General features: G+C 38.7%; 2 protein-coding genes across 2 annotated transcripts; one reads left to right on the top strand and one right to left on the bottom strand.

Annotated features, from left to right (window-relative positions):
* Positions 1 to 2,804, bottom strand: LOC100693263 (probable E3 ubiquitin-protein ligase ARI5). Its single transcript, XM_013273915.3, has 4 exons — positions 2,638 to 2,804; positions 2,288 to 2,388; positions 1,508 to 1,681; positions 1 to 717 (listed from the first exon to the last, which is right to left on the bottom strand). Exons 1-4 carry the CDS (start codon positions 2,714 to 2,716, stop codon positions 262 to 264), a joined length of 810 nt encoding a protein of 269 aa, XP_013129369.1. The 5' UTR covers positions 2,717 to 2,804; the 3' UTR covers positions 1 to 261.
* A 559-nt stretch (positions 2,805 to 3,363) lies between these two features.
* LOC102080986 (uncharacterized) lies at positions 3,364 to 12,448 on the top strand. Its single transcript, XM_005454438.4, has 12 exons — positions 3,364 to 3,675; positions 6,014 to 6,116; positions 6,209 to 6,330; positions 6,510 to 6,580; positions 6,756 to 6,869; positions 8,049 to 8,144; positions 8,307 to 8,438; positions 8,530 to 8,664; positions 8,798 to 8,835; positions 9,734 to 9,774; positions 9,873 to 9,961; positions 10,459 to 12,448. Exons 1-12 carry the CDS (start codon positions 3,645 to 3,647, stop codon positions 11,545 to 11,547), a joined length of 2,061 nt encoding a protein of 686 aa, XP_005454495.1. The 5' UTR covers positions 3,364 to 3,644; the 3' UTR covers positions 11,548 to 12,448.
* Positions 12,449 to 20,836: the final 8,388 nt, after the last annotated feature.

The raw sequence follows: 20,836 nt of genomic DNA, 5'->3' as shown, positions 1-20,836 counted from the left end.
ATTTAGAAGGAATCTTTATTGAGTGATTTGATTATTGACTAACTATTATTAAACAGAGATTAATTCAAAGAAAACTATTTTAAAACACTCTGCGGTACAACATAAGAAGAGATACAACAAACATAGTTTACCACTATTTAATGCAAGTCAGGATGTAAAACTTTTGACTTCCCTCAATGAAATTCTCTGAATGAAATGTAAAAGAAAAAGTCTAACATGAGAGAAGGATAATGTGTAATGACTCAGAGAGCATGCTGTGTCTTAGTTTCTGCGCCACACAGGTATGGATGTTTGTCTGGGAGCTACACCATCACTGCAGGGGATGAAGTAAGAACTTGTCTTCAAGCACTCAGGAGTCAGTTTCAGACACACAAAGCAGAACTCTTTCTGACAGCGAGGACAGATGATGTTCTTGCAGCCTGATTTGTCGTGCTCCACCCTCTGACCACAGGTGGGACAGGCCCGGATGGAGGGACAGGCATCGACCCCCTGAACCTGAGGGAGAGCGGTAGTCTTGCAGTTCTTGAGAAGTTCGAGGTCATGATTGATGCATCCATCGTTGTCACAGCGGTCAGAGCGTGGAGCGCTGCCTTTCCATGGCTTCAAACACTGCCAGCAGAACTGGCACACTTTCTTCTTGTCTGCAGTGCAGATTGTGCACTGAACATTAAGGTTGGTCAGGTCCTCTCTCTCCACATAGGTTTTGCAACCAGGACACTGTTATGACAAACATTCAAGAAGTTCAGTGTTTTTGGATATAAACTTTCTTTATTTAGAGTCACATGACTGAAACTGATGAGATTAATATTATCCTCACATCAGTGCAGTAAACTTACCAAGTTAGTTTGTTTTTATCATGATGACTAAGAGCAGTGCGGAATTGCTGGCACTGCTTTGACCAAAGATTAATGACTAGATTTATACCACCTTTAACCAAAATACTTTTATAGTTACATTTTCCTGTTTTTTAAGGATTACTTGTAAATATACATTTAAAGAATTCAATCATTTCTGAAACACTTAACCATGTGAAAATGCTACCTTTTTTAAGCACAGTTTGAGCACTGTGAGTGGGCCTAAGGGGCCTGGACCTGCTTACGTCAACAATGGGCCTATCCTGATTGTCCAAAATAATTTTTTTCAGCTTTTATTTTTACTTATCAAAATAAATGTTTAAATAAACAAAAGACTAAACGTGTTTTTCTTTCTAACAAAAAAGTAATTTATCAAGTTATCAGCCAAATTATGGCCAATTGCAGTGTTACCCGTTACAGCATAGAGAACGAGAGTGAGAGTTGAACATTTCCGTCTATTTTTTTTTTCTTCATGACAGCACAGGCGGTTTTGATTGAGATCATTTATTAAATTTACAGCTCAGTGTGTTGATCCTGCTGTTGATTATAAATCAGGGAACAAAGAAAATTATCCCCAAAATAGCCTTTTGTTTTGTAGGAGCAATCATTCTCTACTAAACTCTTAACTAAATGAGGTTAACTTGGACACTTACAGTTTTAAATTCACAGTACTCTGTGGCAGCTAGGAGGGCGATGTTCTCTTCAAAGTACTCCATCTCTTCTGTTGTCAGTACTGCCAGCCTGCGCACCTCTTGGTAGGACCAAGCTGCATCACACTTTTGTAGCGTACCATCCTTTAGAGCTGGGCACTTAAATTTGTACTGGCCCTGAAAGATGTTAAAGATGTAAAGACATGTAATTGTGTGTGTGTGTGTGTGTGTGTGTGTTTTAATGAGTTATTTAATTTCCCCATTTATGAACACCTTTCTCACTTTTTGTGTTGGTTACATGGTATAAACTGAGAGTTTTTTCTTAAATACCTTTTTATGTAACAGAAAATCCTTTTGTTCATGTGTTTATTCACCATAAAAAATCGATAGTACCATTGAATAAGAAGCCATTAAATACAGTAATAGCAGGTCAGTGCATTTAGACATGTTCACCATGAACTACTGAGGTTCAAAGTGAGAGGGAGGGTGAAAATCCTTTAAAGGAGACCTCCCAGTCTGTATGTGTGGTGTCTGTGGTTATAGGGTTAGTGTAGTGTCTTCACATTTGAGTGACAACTTTCTAAAAGATCAGATGATCTATCTTGTCATATTGTCATTGTATTTCCCTATTTAATATTATAAATCCATCAGCAACATTTAAATATAAAATTTGGATGTCTGGATACAGACATAAACCAAAACCTTTCCTACTCAAGCTTAGACAAGAAAACTAAAAGTAAAACTATATGAAAACAATGACGTTATTCGGAACCTGGAAAGTACCTGATCCAACAGGCTGCGACACCACCCAGTGAGCGACTCCGGGGTGACGGCATGGCCGCAGGACATCTCTGCTCTGAGACCCTGGTCTCCTTCCTCTGGAGCTGAGAGGAACAACAATACGCGCAGACAGTGAACTCAACATTGTGCTTGCCCGAGAACCTACTTTGCGCAAAGGCTCCGACCCCGGAAATTTAGCGGACAAGTAAAATGTTTGTATAAAATACTACTTCATTTGGTTTAATTGGGATAACCAGTGCATTTATTATAATAATTCCAAATCACGCACAGTTATTAAAAAGAGCAGCATTAAGGGGCTTCAGTGATGATAACTACATAGTTGTATTTCTTACGTAGTGGATCCAGATCATCGGGCCTGTTGACGAATTTCAGCGTCGTGTCTCTGGGGTCGTATCTTTTCTCGTCGGTCATTTTAGCTCAGAAACTCTCCGTCCTCTCCGTGGATAAACAATCTGTGTCTGCAGTCAAGTGAATTTGTTTTTTACTTTCAGTTTCCCCCAGCAGTTACCAGAAGTCACATGACAACGCTGGTCTGTCTTCTTGCATCTGTATTTCACTTTATTTACTCTTTAAATGTGTCCCTACTGCAACACACCTCAATACAATTAGTGGGTCAAGACTACATCCTGAGGTGGCAACTCCTAACCCAACTCAAATAAATTGAAATAACTGTAATAAAATATAAGTGTTTGGGAAATAATGTACTTCTAAAACTACTTTTATTGCACCATGTTCGTTCTCTCATGAGGTGCTGTAACATTAATCAAATGGCTGAACTGAAGCATGCAGTCAAATTATAAGCTGTGTATTGTGCAAAAATGAAAATCGTAGGATATTTTTCGCACTGCTTCGTTCAATTACTTCATATGCTGCCTTCATGATCTTATGTGAATTTCCAATACATCCCAACTGAAAAATATATTACCAAACCTAACTTGCCGAAGGAGTGCAATAGGCCCTGGGTTAATCCACATGTGTTTGTGTGTAAGGACATATTAGGTGTGCTGCATTCACATTTTTAATAAGTTTCTGAAAAAAAAAGTAGTAATTTGATAATTTCGAGATTTCCAACACAGCATGTATGCAACATTGCAGACCCGAAGAGAAAGAGAAAGTATTCCGGGGCTTTTAAATTCACTGGATCTGTAGATCGCAGATTGTGTCGGGAATAAACTAAGTAGTTTCGGAAGGATCCGGAGGAATGCCTTGAATTAAACGGAAGGTAGGATTCTATGTGTTGTTGTTTAGTGGTTGCTTAGCGTAACCGGTAAAATGCGGCTTATTTCTTTTTAAGGAGCAGTTTATTCAGCAGTGAAGTGGTTGCAGGACGGCACAGAAAATGAACGGACAGTGCACCAATACATCTCTGGGTAAGATTTCAGAAAATATTTAAAGCTCTTTTGTTTGTTTGTTTGTTTTTTGTTTTCATCCTCAGGCGTATTGTTGGAGATGGATATTTTTCCAGCGTACAGGAATTTCGATGTTTCCTTTTTGCCTTTTTTCATTTAGCTTTCATCAACATCCTTATCATCATAAATGTTTAATAGATAGAACATTGCTGAATCACAAATCTCTCCCGGGATCTGAGGTTATGTTCAGATTCTTTTTCTAACCAATTTCCTGCACTAGGTTGATTACTTAGTTTGGACAGAGAGTAGCGGTTTTTGATAGGGGCTATATGGGCGGTTGCCCAGGGCGGCATCTTGGTGGGGGGCGGCTTCACGGGCATCGGCAAAAAAAAAGTTGCTCGCACCCATGTTGCCCCGACATCATGCCAGCGCATTTTGGGGATGGCATAGGCACCGATCGGTTTTCTATCGCCCATTTGCTGGGAGTAAGGGCGCCCTCCGTTTGCGAGGTGCGCCTGCTGCTTCACAGGGAGGAGAGGGCGGGGCGGCGGGGGATTCTCTGTCTGGCTGGAGCAGCATCTAATAACCAACTCGCAAAATAAAATAAAAACAAACCAACAAACACGAAAACACCGGACATTATGATACAGACTTTTTTCGTTTTTTCGAAATTCTATATGCTAAAAGTGAGCGCGAGAGCCCTCGGTGCGCCTGCTCGCTGCTGAAGTCAAAGTAAACTTTATTGTCATCTCCGCTACATGTAGTCCAGTATACAGAGAGACGAGACGACGAGGCTCCAGTTACAGCAGTGCAAGTAAACGAACAATAAATATAAGAAGAGTAAGAAAATAAATATGCACTTTAGGACTCGGGGTAAAGGGATCAATAACAATTTAAAATTCGTAATTTACAGTTTGATGATTTAAAGTCTCACACACAACCTGTGTGTGTGTGTGGGGGGGGCTGCTTCCAAATACAGCAGATTTCATTCATAATGTTGTCAATCCAAGCCCATTATGTATTCATGATTTGAATCCTGGGTTGTGCCAAATCCCAGAAATAAACCCTAGACAAAGTGAATCTGTGAACTAAGGTGTAGGTTTATTAGGTTATGTTGAGGTGATCCTCGGGTTGGGGGATGGGTGTTCATACTGGAGTGCAAAATTAAATCCAATGGAAGATGGACAAGTTAATGTCATATAGCCATCAGGTGCTCAGTTTAGAAAAAATAGAAAAGAAGAGGAGGAGAAACGAGCAAACGATACAGCTAAGGAGATGTGTCATTGGATAATGGCAGGTCATCCTGAAACAATCAGAATCAGAATACTTTATTAATCCCTAAGGAAATTATGTGGGTTACAGTTCCTCCAAGAAGAAATTGTAAAAAATAGTAACAGACTAAACTCCAAACAATACATCATGTTACAGATTTTACACATTTAAGAAATAGTACTAATACAGATCTCTCAATTATAAATATCAATGATTAACAGAGGTGATTATAAATAAATATCAATAAAATTGAAAAGAATATTACAGAGTAGAAAAGAGTGTGTGTAAAAAAGGATGTAACTATTGCAGCAGTGCATTAGATTGTACAGGGAGATGGCCACGGGTAGGAATGACTTCCTGTGTCAGTGGGGCATTTTGGTAATCTCAGTTTCTCACTGAACGTGCTTCTGTGACTAACCAGCATGTCAAGGAGTGGGTGGGAGGTATTATCCAACATTGACCTTATCCTGGACAACATCTGCCTCTCAGACACCCTAACTGAGTCCAGCTCCATCCCCACAACATCACTGGTCTTGTGGATCTGTTTATTTTGTCTGTTATTGTGTGTGTGACCCTTAACCTGCTGCCCCAGCATGTCAGAGGGAATGTTCACCCATGGCACCAAACAGGCTAGGACCGCCCCTGTGGACAGACACTGGACTCTAAAGGGAGTTTTGCTTGTTCCAAACTGTTGTAGTTTACCAGTTACTGAGGGCATTATACTCCTGGCAATGCTCCGAGCTTAGATACCCCCAATCTTTGGGTCAATGTAATATCATTTGGAGGTTTACAGGTAGTCTTTGGACTTATTAGCTCTCTTTTTCCCTGCACTGTAAATTTTGGGACGTTATACAAATTGGTATGTGCTTTTCCCAATCAGCCAACCAAATCAAATGACTGAATTTGACTGGAATTGACAAATGAGATGCTTTAGAGTAATATTAACATTGAAAAAAAAAAACAGTTAAGCCCCTAATGTAGAAATGATAAAATAACTGTTTTTGGTTTATTCTCTATGGGTATTTTATGATCCAGGCTCATGTTTTAAATATATATCTTCTTTGTATGCATTCTCTCTTCCCATCAGCTAACAGGTACCATGGGCTGATGAACCAAGGATCCACATGTTACTTGAACAGTGTGCTGCAGGTGCTGTTCATGACCGAAGACTTCAGAGAGGCTGTGAAAAAGTTTGTTGTCCAGCTTTAAGCGTGATTCTGTATTTATCATATATGAAGTTTACGGTCCATTTGTTAATCACTCATGTTTACTTCCTGTGTAGGTACTCCGAACAAAATCCCCACTCTGAATTCCTTGATGATGATTTGAAAGCCTTATTTGTTGACTTACAGAACTATACAGCATACACATATAAAATAACAAAGAAGCTGGGCATCGACAAAGGTACAGAACAACAAAACCTTTTTAACACTGTAAACTCCTGAGCACTGTATAACTTTAAAAATAATTAAAAATGATACATAATTTAAAATAATTATTAAAATATTATAAAAATGGAAAATTGTAGGGTAAAATTACAAAATGATTTTTAAAAAAATATGAATTATATGCATTTGTCACAGTGAATGAACAGCGTAATGCTGCAGAGTACTTTGAGAGGATTTTAAGAATGACCAGTCCTGATGCATCAAAGGTAAGGTCTTCATTGATGCCAAAGGGTATCTATATCTATACACTGGATCAATATATCACTTTTTAATTGTGTGGTCTTTGCCTTACAATGCTTTGAACAACTTTTGTTGTGAACAAATTCTTTCTAATTATAACTGAAAGGAAATGAACAGATTGTTGTGCATCTGTATTTTCAGATCTTCCACGGTCAGTTAGCAAACAAGACCACCTGTTCTAAAGGTCATATACAGACTGATGGAGACACACCATTTTGGTATCTTCATCTTTCCTGGAGTGAAGACTACAGTGTGGTAAGAATCTGACAAGTTGCAAACTTGTCAAAATGTTCTGTCTGCCAGGATAGGACAGCTGTGAGAAATTGTTTTGACCTTACATGCTTTTGTCAATTACAGATATATAATATTTTCTGATTTTCAGTAAATAATAACTGTTTTACTTTCATTTTATCCACTTTTTATAAAAAAGAAAAGACTCATTTTTTTCCACTGCATAAAATGTGTTACACTTTATCACTTTGTTACTATTTTAGTATACATCATTTACACGTCATTATTGCATAAATCAAACGGTTTGTTTGTGTGGAGTACTGACATGATAATTCCTGTAGCTACAGTGCTATAAAAATGAAGTTGTTGAACCATGTTAAGTACCATGGCCTACGTACAGATTACATAATAAAACCTAAAACCTATAAAATAACTTTTGGGTTGTCTAAATGATTGATTTAGGACTGCTTTATTTAATTTAAAAATACACAATTTATCTAGTTTTGCCTTTGTACATCACCACAGTGGGTCAAACAGTCCATGTGACTGAAGTTCACACTTTAGGTTTTAATTCAAGGGATTAAAATTTAAATCCATCAGTGTCATCAGTGTCAGGAAAATATTTTGCTTTGCTTAAGTGGATTCTGTGTTGCGCTTTGTCTCACCAGGAGTCTGAGTGATTCCTAAATAAATAAAATAAAATGTAAATCAGTGTGCCAAATAGTTTGATTTTTAAAATCTAGACAGTAATATTTGGGCATCAGTTGTTACAGCTCACCCAAGATGATAACTAAATTGAACCAGATATCCCAGCTCTTGCTCATTAAATTTTGAAATTCTCATTAAATTTTGGAGGGTCATGCAAGGGTTCGTCCTCAAATCTGCCTTTTTCCAACTAATTGTATAGCTTAAGTGTAACAGAGAAAATAATGGCCATTTTATATCAGGTATCTAGTTTGACTAAAAATTGTGTAAATCAACTTCTCCTTTGATGCATATGAACATGAGAAGATGTGTATATGTGTACTCGTTAGATTTTTTTCTTTTTACTTTTCTCTTAAACATTGCATCTTAACCTTTGAGTCTGACTTAATAAAGTTATTGGGTCATGTTAAAAACCTTCTTCTTCAAGGAAGAAATCTTCACCTCACTTCACTGGTAGGCACATCTTTGTCAGAGCTAATTTTAAATAACATTTTTCAGGTGAAGGGCATTGAAGAGTTCTTTAAAACTTCAGATTTCTGTGGAGAAAATCAGATGTACTGTGAGCAGTGTGGTGACAAAGTTGATGCTACTATGGTGAGTTTAAAGAAAAGTTTTTGATTGTTTTATGATTCATTAATTACAATTACTCAAACATATTAACATGTATTGGGAACAGACAAGTTCCCTGAGGCAACTGTTGTTGTGATTTGGTGCTTTATTAATAAAATATAATTTAATTGAATGTTTTTCATTCAGACAGCTGTAATAAAGCATCATCCAGATGTTTTGTGTCTGCTGCTGAAGAGGTTTGAGTTCAACTATGAATGCATGTCATACATCAAAATCAACTGTTTTGTGGAGGTTCCTGAAACCCTGCACATACCAGAGGTACATGTATAGTATATTTTAATATTTAATCAATATCCTTTTCATCGTCTTTGCTCATTCTGATGGCTGTCATTTTTTCTTTGGTGATCAGAATCAGAAATATGAACTGTATGCAGTTGTGGATCATTTTGGGGATCTGAGAGGTGGACATTACACCGCAACAATCAAGATGCAGGAGGAACACGGAGACAGATGGCATAATTTTAATGATACCAGGGTCACAGAGGTAAGACTGATAACTTTTTCACTGTTGATACTAAAACATGCTCCTAAATCACTGTTTTGCACAATTACTTGTATGCCTTACAGTGGCAAGACAGATCCATCATGTTATGCTTGATTATTTTTTCCATCATCAGCTTGTCTATCAGCCATTCCAGCTGGATAACACCGAGAGGTAAGTTTTTGTGCTTTTTTCCCTGAATGTATATATTTTTTCCATTGTAGTTCAAATATTACTTGAAAGTTGGTATGAATACATACATACATACAATATATGTACATATATTGTACATCACATACTATAGATCAAGGCATAGGTATTCACTTAAATACACCCTGTCACATATTCAACAATATTATACCATGCTATTGATGTAGAATATTTCTTTAATCCATGCTCCATTCAAAGAGTACTTGATCAGAACTAAATACAATGCAGGAAATAAGCACTGAAGGCATGTACAGCTATCTTTCTTTTGGTGCCTGAATCGTTTGTGAAAATTGTTTATTATTAAATAATTTTGTAAAGTGGCAAAACAAGAGCACTGCTATAGACTCGAGACCTCCCCAGGATGTACCCTGCTTCTTGTCTGTGGTAGACTGGATAGGCTCGAGACCCCCGCAACTCTGATAAGGATAAGCGAAAGAGAATGGAGAACAAGCGTTTTGTAAAAAGTAAAAGGTGGTATTAAATAATATTTAAAATATACTGAAATACCCAATATGCAGAATGTCCACTTTCTGTGTAGCTTTATCAATAATAATATTGAATTACAAAATTTATTTTAAAATTTGTAAAACTTCTGCAAAATTATAAGTAATTGAGATACTTAAATGACTGGTAGAGAGTAAATGGTGCAAAATTAGCATCCAAATAGTGGAGTAGATGTAGAACTTAGCTGGTTTGCAAAACCCCGGCAATGATAACTGAAACTCAATGCACTTCACAGGGAAAATGAAGACACATAAAACAAAGTCCAAAAACTGGATTTACAAAAATGCTGTTATGTGTAACACACAAGCCATACATTTAGATTTATTTGAAAATGAATTAAATGCTTTTTTTCCATTAGATCCCAGAGTGCATATCTTCTTTTTTACAGAAAAAGTAAAGGTAAGGACAAACTGTTTTTTAAAAAATAAAATACTTAACTGGTTTTCGTAGTGAGTAGATGAAATGTTCGCATACCTAATTTCTAATTCATCTCCCAGATGCTGCTGCTGAAGTGGTCAAGGAGATGCGCAGCCTGGCCATACAAAATATGCAGGTCATACATGAGGGAGCAGCCCAAATTCCACAGGTAAGATTTATCACTGTAGGCAACTCTGAAAACCTTTTACATACTGTAAAGATGTTGCAGTTTGTGCATCTGTGTGATAGTTTGTAATTTGTAAAAGAATTTGTCACTCTTAGGAACTCAGTCAGTTTCAGCTTGCTATCCTGATAGGATGCTACCTGTGCAAAAAGGCCATGAAATTTCTTTACTACTAAAGAGTCCACATTCAATAATCCACTTAGTTATAGTGAAAATAACTTTTAATGCTTTAGCATACCAAGACATTTTGGACAATTTAATGCGCCCAACTTTGTGGAAACAGCTTCAGGGCAGTCATGTCTCTCTGTTTCCTGTTTTATTGTAAAGGTCTTGTGTTTCCTTGTTCGGTGTATCTAGTTGTGCTTCTGTGGCGTCATGTTAATTCGTGTCAGCTGTGTCCCCCGTGTGTTCACACTTCTCTTGTTATCTGTGTAATTAATTTGTGTTTTTTATGCCATTTGTATGTTTTGTCTTGTGTTCAGGACAATGGACTGAATTCCATAGCACAAGGTCTGCCTTTAAGGTCCAGCAAGCAACTTTTTCCATCAAGTTCAACTGGCAACTCAGGAAGTCCAGAAAGTCCTCGAAGTGTATCAATTCATAGGATAAAGGTTGTTGAAGATCTTTTGGTTGTATTTAAGGACAAAAGCATAATGACTGTGACTTTAAAGATGGACTTTGTCAATGAAAGAGCTATTGATGATGCTGGGGTGTCAAGGGAGGTTTACACTGCATTTTGGGAGCAATTTTTGGAACAGTGTGAAGGTGAAACAGAACGAGTTCCAAGGCTGAGGCCAGACTTTTGTGAGGCTGAATGGCAAGCGGTTGGTCAAATTTGGGTGAAAGGATTACTAGATCATGGTGTCATTCCAGTGAGGCTATCAAAGGCTTTCATTTTAGCCTGCCTTCATGGAATTGACTCAGTCAGTATAGACATCCTGATGACATCGTTTCTCAACTACATTGCTCCTGTTGAGAGATCAGCAGTTGAAAATGCTCTCCAGGGCACAATGGGTGAAAGTGATGAAGAGGACCTGCTTGACCTTTTCACAAGGATGGGCTCCCACTCCCTACCCCCTAAGAACAACATGCAACTTGCCATTGAAAGAATGGCTCATAAGGCCATTCTGCAAGAGCCAAAGTACATAGTTGATTGCTTCTCCACACCTATGGCATGTCTACAGCAGAGACTGTCAGACAAGGAAAGTGTTTTGTCTCTGTATGAGACAAAGAAGGCCACAGGCAAAAGAGTATTGCAACTGTTTGAAACAACAAACATGGTGCTGTCTCAAAGAGAACATACCACCTTTAATTATCTTCAGCATTATGTCAAAAATGCTGATGAAACTAAAGCTGAAAAAATCCTGCGTTTCTGCACTGGGTATTCTGTCATTTGTGTTGACAAAATTCTTGTGTGCTTTAACGCTGAAACTGGGCTCAGAAGAAGGCCTGTTGGTGATACTTGTGGCGCTACCCTTCATATACCGTGCACTTACTGTTCTTATCCTGAATTCCGCACAGAGTTTGACAACATTCTTTCCAGCAATTACTTTGAAATGTACGTAATTTAAACTAAATAGAAGTCCTTTAAAGAAAAATACTTAAACCTGTAATTGTTCCATTGTTATCAAGAGAAAAGTATGCTTCTACAGTGAATGTTTTTACACCAACGAAATCTAGATCAATGAACAGTACAACAGGCAAAAAGAAAAAGATGTACATATGATTTTGGGGTAAAAGGTCCATTAAATTATTAAAATAACTGAAGGTTAATGTTGATGATCGTGTTTACAAATCTACAAGCTAATGCAGCCTGTGTGAAATGTGGCCTAAAAAGCGTGTCTTGTAACAATAAGCCCAAGTTTGCTTGATTAGCTTTCAGAATTTTTATGTAACATATGTTTTATGATACTACACTTGATCTTGCATCACATGAGGAAGGTTCTGAGTTCAATTCCACCATCAGACCGGGTCTTTCTGTGTGGAGTTTGCATGTTTTTGTTTACGTTGGTTCTCTCTCGGTCCTCCGGCTTCCTCCTACAGTTCAAAGACCCTAATACCTTTCTGATCTTTTAAATTGGTACACTCCAGCAAGATCACTGAGATCTGTGGATCAAATGCTTCTAACTGTCCCGAGGTCCAGATTAAGGCACAGAGGAGACCAGGCCTTTGGTGTGACTGCTCCTAAATTGTAGAACAAACTGCCCCTTTTCATCAGAACTTCCCCAACGTTAGACACTTTCAAAACCCGTCTGAAAACCGACTTTTTATTCCTTGGCTATTAAATCAGAATGAGTTTTGTACTACTTTTATTTGTCTTATTCTTCTCATTTTATAGTACTTTTTCTTCATTTTTATTGTGTCTTCCTATGTTTTTATCTCTTTTAATTATCTTAAATGTACAGCACCTTGGTCAACAGCTGTTGTTTTAAATGTGCAATATAAATAAATTTTACTTTGACTTTGTCTGTAGTATGTAGTTTAAAAAATAAATGTTTGAATATATTTCAACTTATTTTTCCTGTACTTCCGAAATGTTCTATCACATCCTCACAAAAGGGGTGACTGATGTCAGTGTTGCATTTTTAATTAACTTACTGTTCCTAAAAGGCAGACAGGACAGGTGTTTAAAAAAAATGTTACATTCGGCTAAATTCATATACTGAAATAGAGCCCATGAGCCCATGGCACAGCCATGTTTTTGTCTGTAGAAGCCTTCGTTGTATTTGAAGTATGTTGTAGTAAGGCAGAGGTCTAACAGTGTGCAGATCTGATCGGGTGTGAAGTTGGTCCTGTCTTCCAAGGAGCTGTCTTCTTGTAGTCGTTTCCTGACAGTCTCCACTGCCTCCATGGTGGGTATGCAAGTGAAGAGAGAGACTACATCAAAGGACACCATGGTTTCATCTGGGTACAGGGTAAGTTTCTGGACCTTGTCGGTGAAGTCGGTGGAGTTCTTGATGTGGTGTGGGGTGTTCCCCACGAGAGGTGCAAGGATGGTAGCAAGGTGTTTTGCAATGTTATAAGTGGCTGAGTTTATGCTACTGACTATGGGTCTGAGTGGGACCCCTTCCTTGTGGATTTTAGGAAGTAAGTAAATGCAGGGTATGGCATCCCCTGGCAGGGCTGGACTGGGACAAAAAATCGGCCCGGGCATTTTGATTAGAGACCGGCCCACCAGGATAGAGATTGAAAATGTGACGTCATTCAGGGGTAAAACCGCAAAGGATTCTGGGAACCCGTGGCAAGAGGTACTAGCGCACGCAGGCTTTCAATTGAACTCAGTTACACAGCGATAAAAAGAAACCCAAAAAATGGCAAGAAGCTGTTGTATTATTAACTGCAATAGCCGGTCACATGACAGCCACGGGAAGCCGACGGGTAAAGAGATCTTTTTTTTTTTTATCGGATTACGTCGTTGAAGAGAAATTTTTTAAGCCATGTTTCCGAAGTAAGAGCCGACGGGATGGTCTGGATATACCAAATATAACGTCTCAGAACACTCCAGCTCACATGTTAGTCTGCTCCAAGCATTCCCACAAAGGTCAGTGTTTTGTAGTAGTTAATACGTCATTTTTCATAACATAATTGGTGATATAGGTTACAAGCAAGTCTGGCGCTGAACAGAAATTGTCTCGCTATGCTCCTTTATTTATTGTGCAAAAATAGTGAATTGTCCTGACACAATATTGCGTTTCGCTTCTGTTATTACCATAGTACACTGACAAAAACATATACTTTTATTCACAGGATAAAACAGTTGTTTTGTATCACTAATTGTCCAGTACGATTACAGCATACAATATTATTGTCACTGCTACATTTCTGTAATGTACCAGAAATTATTTCCACTACTAATTAATTACCGTTGAGCTCAAAGGTTATATTAATAAACGGTTAACGAATGTGTATTTATGACGACGATTTGTGAGACTGGTAAACTTACCTTTGTTCACACGATGGTCTTTCGTTCTACACGGTGCATTTCAAGGTCCTGTACCCATCCGTCGGTAAACTGTACCTGGGCTTGTTGCAGTGACCTGAAGTTACTAAACTTCATGAGTGTATGCACTCACTCCAAGAACCGTATAATTATAAATCTGAGCGTGGTGAAAGTTGGGCAGCACGCTAACACCTTTTGTCCACTCTGTGTGCTCATAAGGGTCTGACCCTTTCACTCCTTTGATTTTTTCCTCATATCTTTTCTTTGCCTTTTCGTCGAGTCTGTCTTTGTACAGTCCGGCATTATTCTCCTTCGTTTTGTACATTCCTTTTTTGGGGGGCAAAGAAAAACCAAGAAGGTATTGGAACTGGAGAATGAACGTTTTGCGGTGCTGCAAATGCTTGCATTTGATGCGGTACTTGGATTGTTTTGCCACGAGTTCCTGGCATGCAATGCGCGAAAGTCACGTCATCTGTCAATCGCTATAGGAAAAACCATAAAGCCTTTGCATGAAAACAACTGCTTTGATGTACACTGCCTTGTTGGTATATATGTATCAATCTAATAAACTTAAACCTACACCATCCTCCCTATTCTGGATTTTAAACAGTACATAGCGGAAACAAAAAGACTGCTTGGTCGAGTTAACCTCCTGAACTATCTACAACACATGGTAGAAACCTTAAATTAAGACCAAGAACACTAGAGGTGAGACATGATCATTAATTAATTAAGATTTAGTGATATTTTCATAAACACCTCCTTTCCTTTTTTTGTTCTCCATTTTCTTTAGTTCGTCTATAAGATTGCCAAACAAGGGGGAGGGTGCATCCGGCCTCCTCGGCTGTAATTGGTCCAGCCCAGAGTCGATCATGACCAATTGGCCAATCCAACACCTTTCATTATATATATCCTTCCTAAAAAAAAAAAAAAAAATCCATCGGCCCATAAAAACAAAAAATCACCAGCAGCCGCTGCTGGCCAGTCCAGCTATGTCCCCTGGGTAAAGGCAGTGATATGTAAGGCGATCAATGATTTTGTCCTTTTCAAGGTCCTGAAGGCAAGCTATAACTTTCTTTTTATAGCTGCTTGTGGGGTCTCGCTTTAAGGCTTCGTAGGTATTGTTGTCATGAGGAGAGTAGTGATCTTTGTGTGGTAATCTGTAGTGTTTAGGACCACGGTGCACCTTCCCTTATCAGCTGGTAATATAGTGATGTTGTGGTCTTTGCTCAGGGAAGCGACGGCCTTCTTTTCTTGTATTGTGAGATTGGACGGAGAGACTTTGGCACTGGAGAGGGTGGCTGAGACTTTCATCCTGATTTGCTCGGCTTCTGTCTGTGATAATTTATTAATCCGTATGGCGGTTTCTGTGGCTGTGAAATTTCACACCTTGCTTTCTAAAACACACACTCCTCATTCTGAACCTACACAACTCAGAGAAGAAAACACACCTGAAGACAGTCAGGAGAAATGGGTAAAGAACTTTTCAGACCAGAATCTCACTGAACCTGAAAAGAAAGTATTAGCCAAAGGACTCAATTTTGCCATTTCTCTGCAACAGTTGCCCATAGTGGACCTCATCACAGCCACAGAAACTGCCATACGGATTAACAAATTATCACAGACAGAAGCAGAACAGATCAGGATGAAAGTCTCAGCCACACTCTCCAGTGCCAAAGTCCCTCCGTCCAACCTGTTGACAGAGTAACCTTAACATTCGGTATAAACAATGCTTGTGTAGTTGTGTCGAATTTTATGCACTTGTGCGAGTTATTTGGTACATTTAAGTTACTCTGTCTTATGCAGACAGCAAGATATAGGCCAGTTAACCTTAGCATTACTACCGTCACTCATTAAATTAGCTGAAAGTCCCCACATGGATTTGGTCAACCAAATAGAAAAGACGGATGATCTGATATCGTCGTGTTGGTGTTGTTCCCAGATCATCATGAAAATGTTGTTCCAGGTTCAACATTGCAAGTGACCAATCATATTGTTGTGACGTTATTCTTTTTTGCGCCAAGCCATTTATGAAATTCCAATGTTCCAAGGACAATATCAGTTCTGCTTACCGTTTATTAAAGGGTTATGGTTAGGGTCAGGGTCCATTGATCGTTGGACAGAGGCGGTTTCTCGCAGCTTAAGTACAGTTTTTTGTCGCAAAAGTATGACGTCACAACATTCTGATTGGTCACTTGCAATGTTGATCCTGGAACAACATTTAGTATGATGATCTGGGAACACCACCAACACGACGATATCAGATCCTGCAGAAAAGACTGTTGCTGCTGCTGAGCCACCTCTTGGTCCTCCACCAGCCAAAAAAACTCAAGTTCTGTGTGGAAGCATTTTACAGTCAGTGCTGCAGATGAAACCAAACTGATATGTAATGTGCGGAAAAGTCAAATCAGCAGAGGCAGAGATATCAAACATCTGTCAACATCTGTTATGCATAATCACATGCACTTAAAGCATCTTATTCCTGGTACTGTCTGCCAATCCCCCCACCAGCACCAATTCATCATCACAGCCATGTTCTGCCCCTGCAAGTCAGTTTCACTGTCTGTTCAGCGTCCTCCAACAAGGACGGGTGGTGGTGGGGTTCATAATGTTCACAATGGTATTTTACTAGTTGTTGGTTTTAACCATGGATGAGGCAATGGATGTTATTTTCTTTTCAATGATGTTCCTTGTTACATGTTCATTGCTGGATTTATGGAAAAACATCAACTAATATTGCATATCCATAATTATTATAATGGATATAATTAAAGAATACGTACACTAGAAAATTAATTAAAGTGTAATGCAAAAAATTGGATTTTTACACCTATTTTGAATTTTACTCGAATGCAAATACAAATACTTCCCCCCCTCAACAAATACAAATACAGATACAAATACATATACAGTTAAGCCCATAATTATTCATACCCCTGGCAAATTTTGACTTAAAGTTACTTTTACTCAACTAGCAAGTTATTTTTTGACTGGAAATGACACAGGTGTCTCACAAAAGATAATAAGATGATGTACAAGATGCATCATTGTGGAAAAAAATATTTCTCAGCTTTTATTTACATTTGAGCAAAAAGTATCATGTCCAGAATTATTCATACCCTTTACAAACTGTCACAGTCTCTGGGAAAATCCAAAGTTCCATACCATTCCAAATAGTCAAAGCTGTTCTAAAGCATCCTAATTACCCTGATTAATTGGAAATAGCTGTTTTGATCAACTCAACAGGTGAAAAACAGCAGCTCTCTGCAGGTGGTCTGTGGACATTCATGGCTAAGACAAAGGAACTCAGTGAGGACCTGCAGCTGTGCATTGTGGCTGCTCACAAGTGAGGAATGGGCTACAAGGCCATATCCAAATGTTTTCAAGTTCCAGTGGCTACAGTGCAAAGTATTATTAAAAAATACAAGATGTTCCGCACTGTGGAAAATCTTAGAGGACGTTGTCGGAGCTCAAAAGTGAAACCTGTGTTGGCCAGGAGAATAGTGAGAGAGGTGAAAAAGAATCCAAGGATCACCACCAAGGCCATTCTGGTGAATCTGGGCTCTGCTGGTGGCAATGTCTCAAGGCAGACAGTCCAATGGACACTGTTGGGTTCCACGGATGCAGACCAAGGAAAACGCCACTTCTCCAGGCACTTCTAAGGCATGCCAAAGCTCATTTGGCCTTTGCAAATGCTCATCTGGACAAAGAAGAAGGTTTCTGGTCTTCAGTGTTATGGTCAGATGAAACAAAAATTGAATTATTTGGTCACAATGATGTTGCCTTCATTTGGCATAAAAATGGAGAAGCCTTCAACCCAAAGAACACCATCCCCACTGTCAAACATGGTGGTGGGAACCTAATGCTTTGGGGGTGTTTTTTTAGCCAATGGACCATGGAACCTAATCACAGTAAACAGCACCATGAAAAAAGAGCAATACATGAAGATTCTCAACATCAGGCAGTCTGCAGAAAAACTTGGCCTTGGGAACCAGTGGACATTTTAGCACGACAATGACCCAAAACATACAGCAAACGTGGTGAAGAAATGGTTAGCAGACAACAACATTAACGTTTTGCAGTCGCCTAGCCAGAGTCCTGACTTGAATCCAATTGAGAATCTGTGGAGGGAGCTAAAGATCAGGGTGATGGCAAGAAGACCCTCCAACCTGAAAGATTTGGAGCTCATTGCTAAAGATGAATGGGCAAAAATGCCTGTGGGGACATGCAAAAAGCTGGTCTGCAATTATAGGAAGCGTTTGATTGCTGTAATAGCCAATAAAGGCTTTTTTCTATTGATTATTGAGAAGGGTATGAATAATTCTGGACATGATACTTTTTGCTAAAATATAAATAAAACCTGAGAAATATTTTTTTCCACAATGATGCCTCTTGTACATCGTCTTATTATCTTTGGGGAGACACCTGTGTCATTTCTGCTCAAAAAAGAACTTGCTTGTTGAACAAAAGTAACTTTAAGTCAAAATTCGGCAGGGGTATGAATAATTATGGGCTTAACTGTATATAACAACTCCCTCTTTTTGTGTTGATTACATGGTATACAATAAGAGCTTTTTCTTTATTCACTCCACTTCCCAATTTTTAAAAAGGTATGCCAGCTAAAATTTGAGCCTACAAATATACCCTTGTTTTAAAAACCTTACTAATTTTTAATTATTCATTTAAATTATTAATTAACTTCTGAAACTCTTCGCACCATTTCTTTAAAGTGCGGCATTTTGTTTGGTAGCGCAGTTTTGTAGAAAACTGAAAGTAAAACTAAATAAAACCAATGACTTTATTCAGAACCTATCCAACAGGCTGCGACACCACCCAGTGAGCGAAGGGTGACGGCATGGCGGCAGGACTTCTGTGCTCTGAGACCCTGGTCTCCTTCCTCTGGAGCTGAGAGAAACAACAATAAGCGCAGACAGTGAACTAAACAGTGAGGTACAGCGTGCACGATATTAAAGAGAACCTACTTTGCTCAAAGGCTCCGACCGAAATTTAGCACAAAATTAAAACTTGTGTATGGAATGCCGGTTCATTTGGTTTAATTAAGATAACCAGTGCACTTATAATAATAATTCCAAATAAAATAATGCACAGTTATTAAAAAGAGAAGACATGAATGAAGGGACTTCAATGATGGTTACTAAACAGTTTTATTTCGGATCCAGATCATCGGGCCTGTTGACGAATTTCAGCGTCGTGTCTCTGGGGTCGTATCTTTTCTCTTCGGTCATTTTAGCTCAGAAGCGCTCTGCTCTGCTCTGAAGCTCTGTTTCCGCAGTCAAGTGAAGTGAACACCGAGGCTACCGTGTTATCACCACTGACGGCACCAAGATTTGTTTTTAACTTTCAGTTTCCCCCAGCAGTTACCAGAAGTCACGTGAAATAACGGTCTGTAGCAGGTCTGTGTTCTTCTGTGTTTGTTTCACTTTATTTACTCTTTAGCACTGATTGTGAGGGCAGCAGTTTTTTAAAGCTTTTTAATGTTTTAAATAATTATTTAATGCTAATAAATAATTGTGATAAAAATAAACAAATAGCCTACGTTATTTTACAGTGGCATTTATACAAAGTTTTTTTTTGCAGCCCTGACTTGTAATGAAATGCGTATGAGAAGGAAACAGCTGGTAAAGAAACACACCCACTCATCATGAACTGGCATATCAGGTGATTTCCAGCTATCAAAGAGTGTGACATCCAAAAAGGAAATGCATTTACACACTGAACAATTGAGTGTGTGAATGGTGAGGGATGCACAGCACGGGCACTATAGGTAAACATGCTTCTCACAAACACAGTTAAAAGATTTGTTTTTCATCGCTTGTTTGTTTTCACAAAACAAAAAAAAAGCTGAATTAGCATTTTGTAGAGGAAATCTAATATATCCAACCCACTTTTTATACAGCTATGTAAAATTTAAAAAGAAAAAAAGACGCATGAGTGGTAAAAACAATCATTTAGATGAAAGTGAAAGTGAACACTCAGCCCTGTGACGTCAGACCCAGAAGTACCTTATTAGTGTCCGCAGCAGAAGCGGAGGGAGCGCACAGAATGGGAAAGCTGTACCAGGTCGTGGTTTCTGGAGTGAGGGGTGGGAAGGTGACCGTCGACCTGAGCAACACTGAGGAGCAGTTTAAGAGCATGACAGTGGAGCAGCTGAGGGAAAAAATAAGACAGAAGTTTCCGGAGACTGCAGGTAAATACACCGAAACACTCATTAGCCTACGTTATATTATCGACACGATGAACGAGCTCAGTGTAATTTTCGGAATCTTGGTTTCATGTTGTTCAGGTTGTTCCAAAATTTCCTTTTAAAAAGATATTTAACTTGTTGTGGCGGATCAAGACTTAGATTTCTTGCTCGCGGATACTATATTTTAAGTAAGCACTGAGGCTACTTACGGAGGATCCAAAGAAAAGTAAGCTACATTATGAAGCTTTGTTTATTTATTTATTGATAAGAAGCATTTTAGTAGCATTTTGCTATAGATTTATTTAGAGAGAGAGAATAAGATTTACTTATTCTCTCTCTCTCTCGCTCTCTCTCTCTCTCTCTCTCTCTCTCTCGCTCTGTGTGTTTGTTAGATGGGAATCTGCGGCTGATATTCACAGACAAGAATCTGGATGATGACAAGAAGCCGCTGTCTGAATATGGAATCCAGCATATGTCTGTTATCCAAGTAGTGCTGAGACTTCCCGGAGGACTGAGGGCCTGACCGAGACAGGCTCCACCTACAGCTGCCAATGCCGTTGACTCCTCCTGAAAACTCCTGCCACTGTTTACATATGTTTAAGCCTTGTTTTACATCACCTTTGATACAGTCAATTTTCACTGATGAATAAAATAAAATTGTATTATTTCAAATGTGTCATTTTTGATTAAGCGTGCATATTTGGAGGTCCTTGGA

This window comes from Oreochromis niloticus, linkage group LG3, assembly GCF_001858045.2.
Source record: "Oreochromis niloticus isolate F11D_XX linkage group LG3, O_niloticus_UMD_NMBU, whole genome shotgun sequence".
Lineage (NCBI taxonomy): Eukaryota > Metazoa > Chordata > Actinopteri > Cichliformes > Cichlidae > Oreochromis > Oreochromis niloticus.
Note: the sequence above shows the minus strand (reverse complement) of the source record. Positions and strands in the feature narration are given on the sequence as shown.

Coding starts and splice junctions, on each gene's coding strand:
- LOC102080986 (XM_005454438.4), top strand. CDS start 3,645: ATGAACGGACAGTGCACCAATACATCTCTGG. Junction 6,117..6,208: donor TTCAGAGAGGCTGTGAAAAA/GTTTGTTGTCCA, acceptor CTTCCTGTGTAG/GTACTCCGAACAAAATCCCC. Junction 9,775..9,872: donor TTTTTACAGAAAAAGTAAAG/GTAAGGACAAAC, acceptor TTCATCTCCCAG/ATGCTGCTGCTGAAGTGGTC.
- LOC100693263 (XM_013273915.3), bottom strand. CDS start 2,716: ATGACCGACGAGAAAAGATACGACCCCAGAGACACGACGCTGAAATTC. Junction 2,389..2,637: donor CGATGATCTGGATCCACTAC/GTAAGAAATACA, acceptor TGTTCCTCTCAG/CTCCAGAGGAAGGAGACCAG. Junction 718..1,507: donor AGTACTGTGAATTTAAAACT/GTAAGTGTCCAA, acceptor TTGTCATAACAG/TGTCCTGGTTGCAAAACCTA.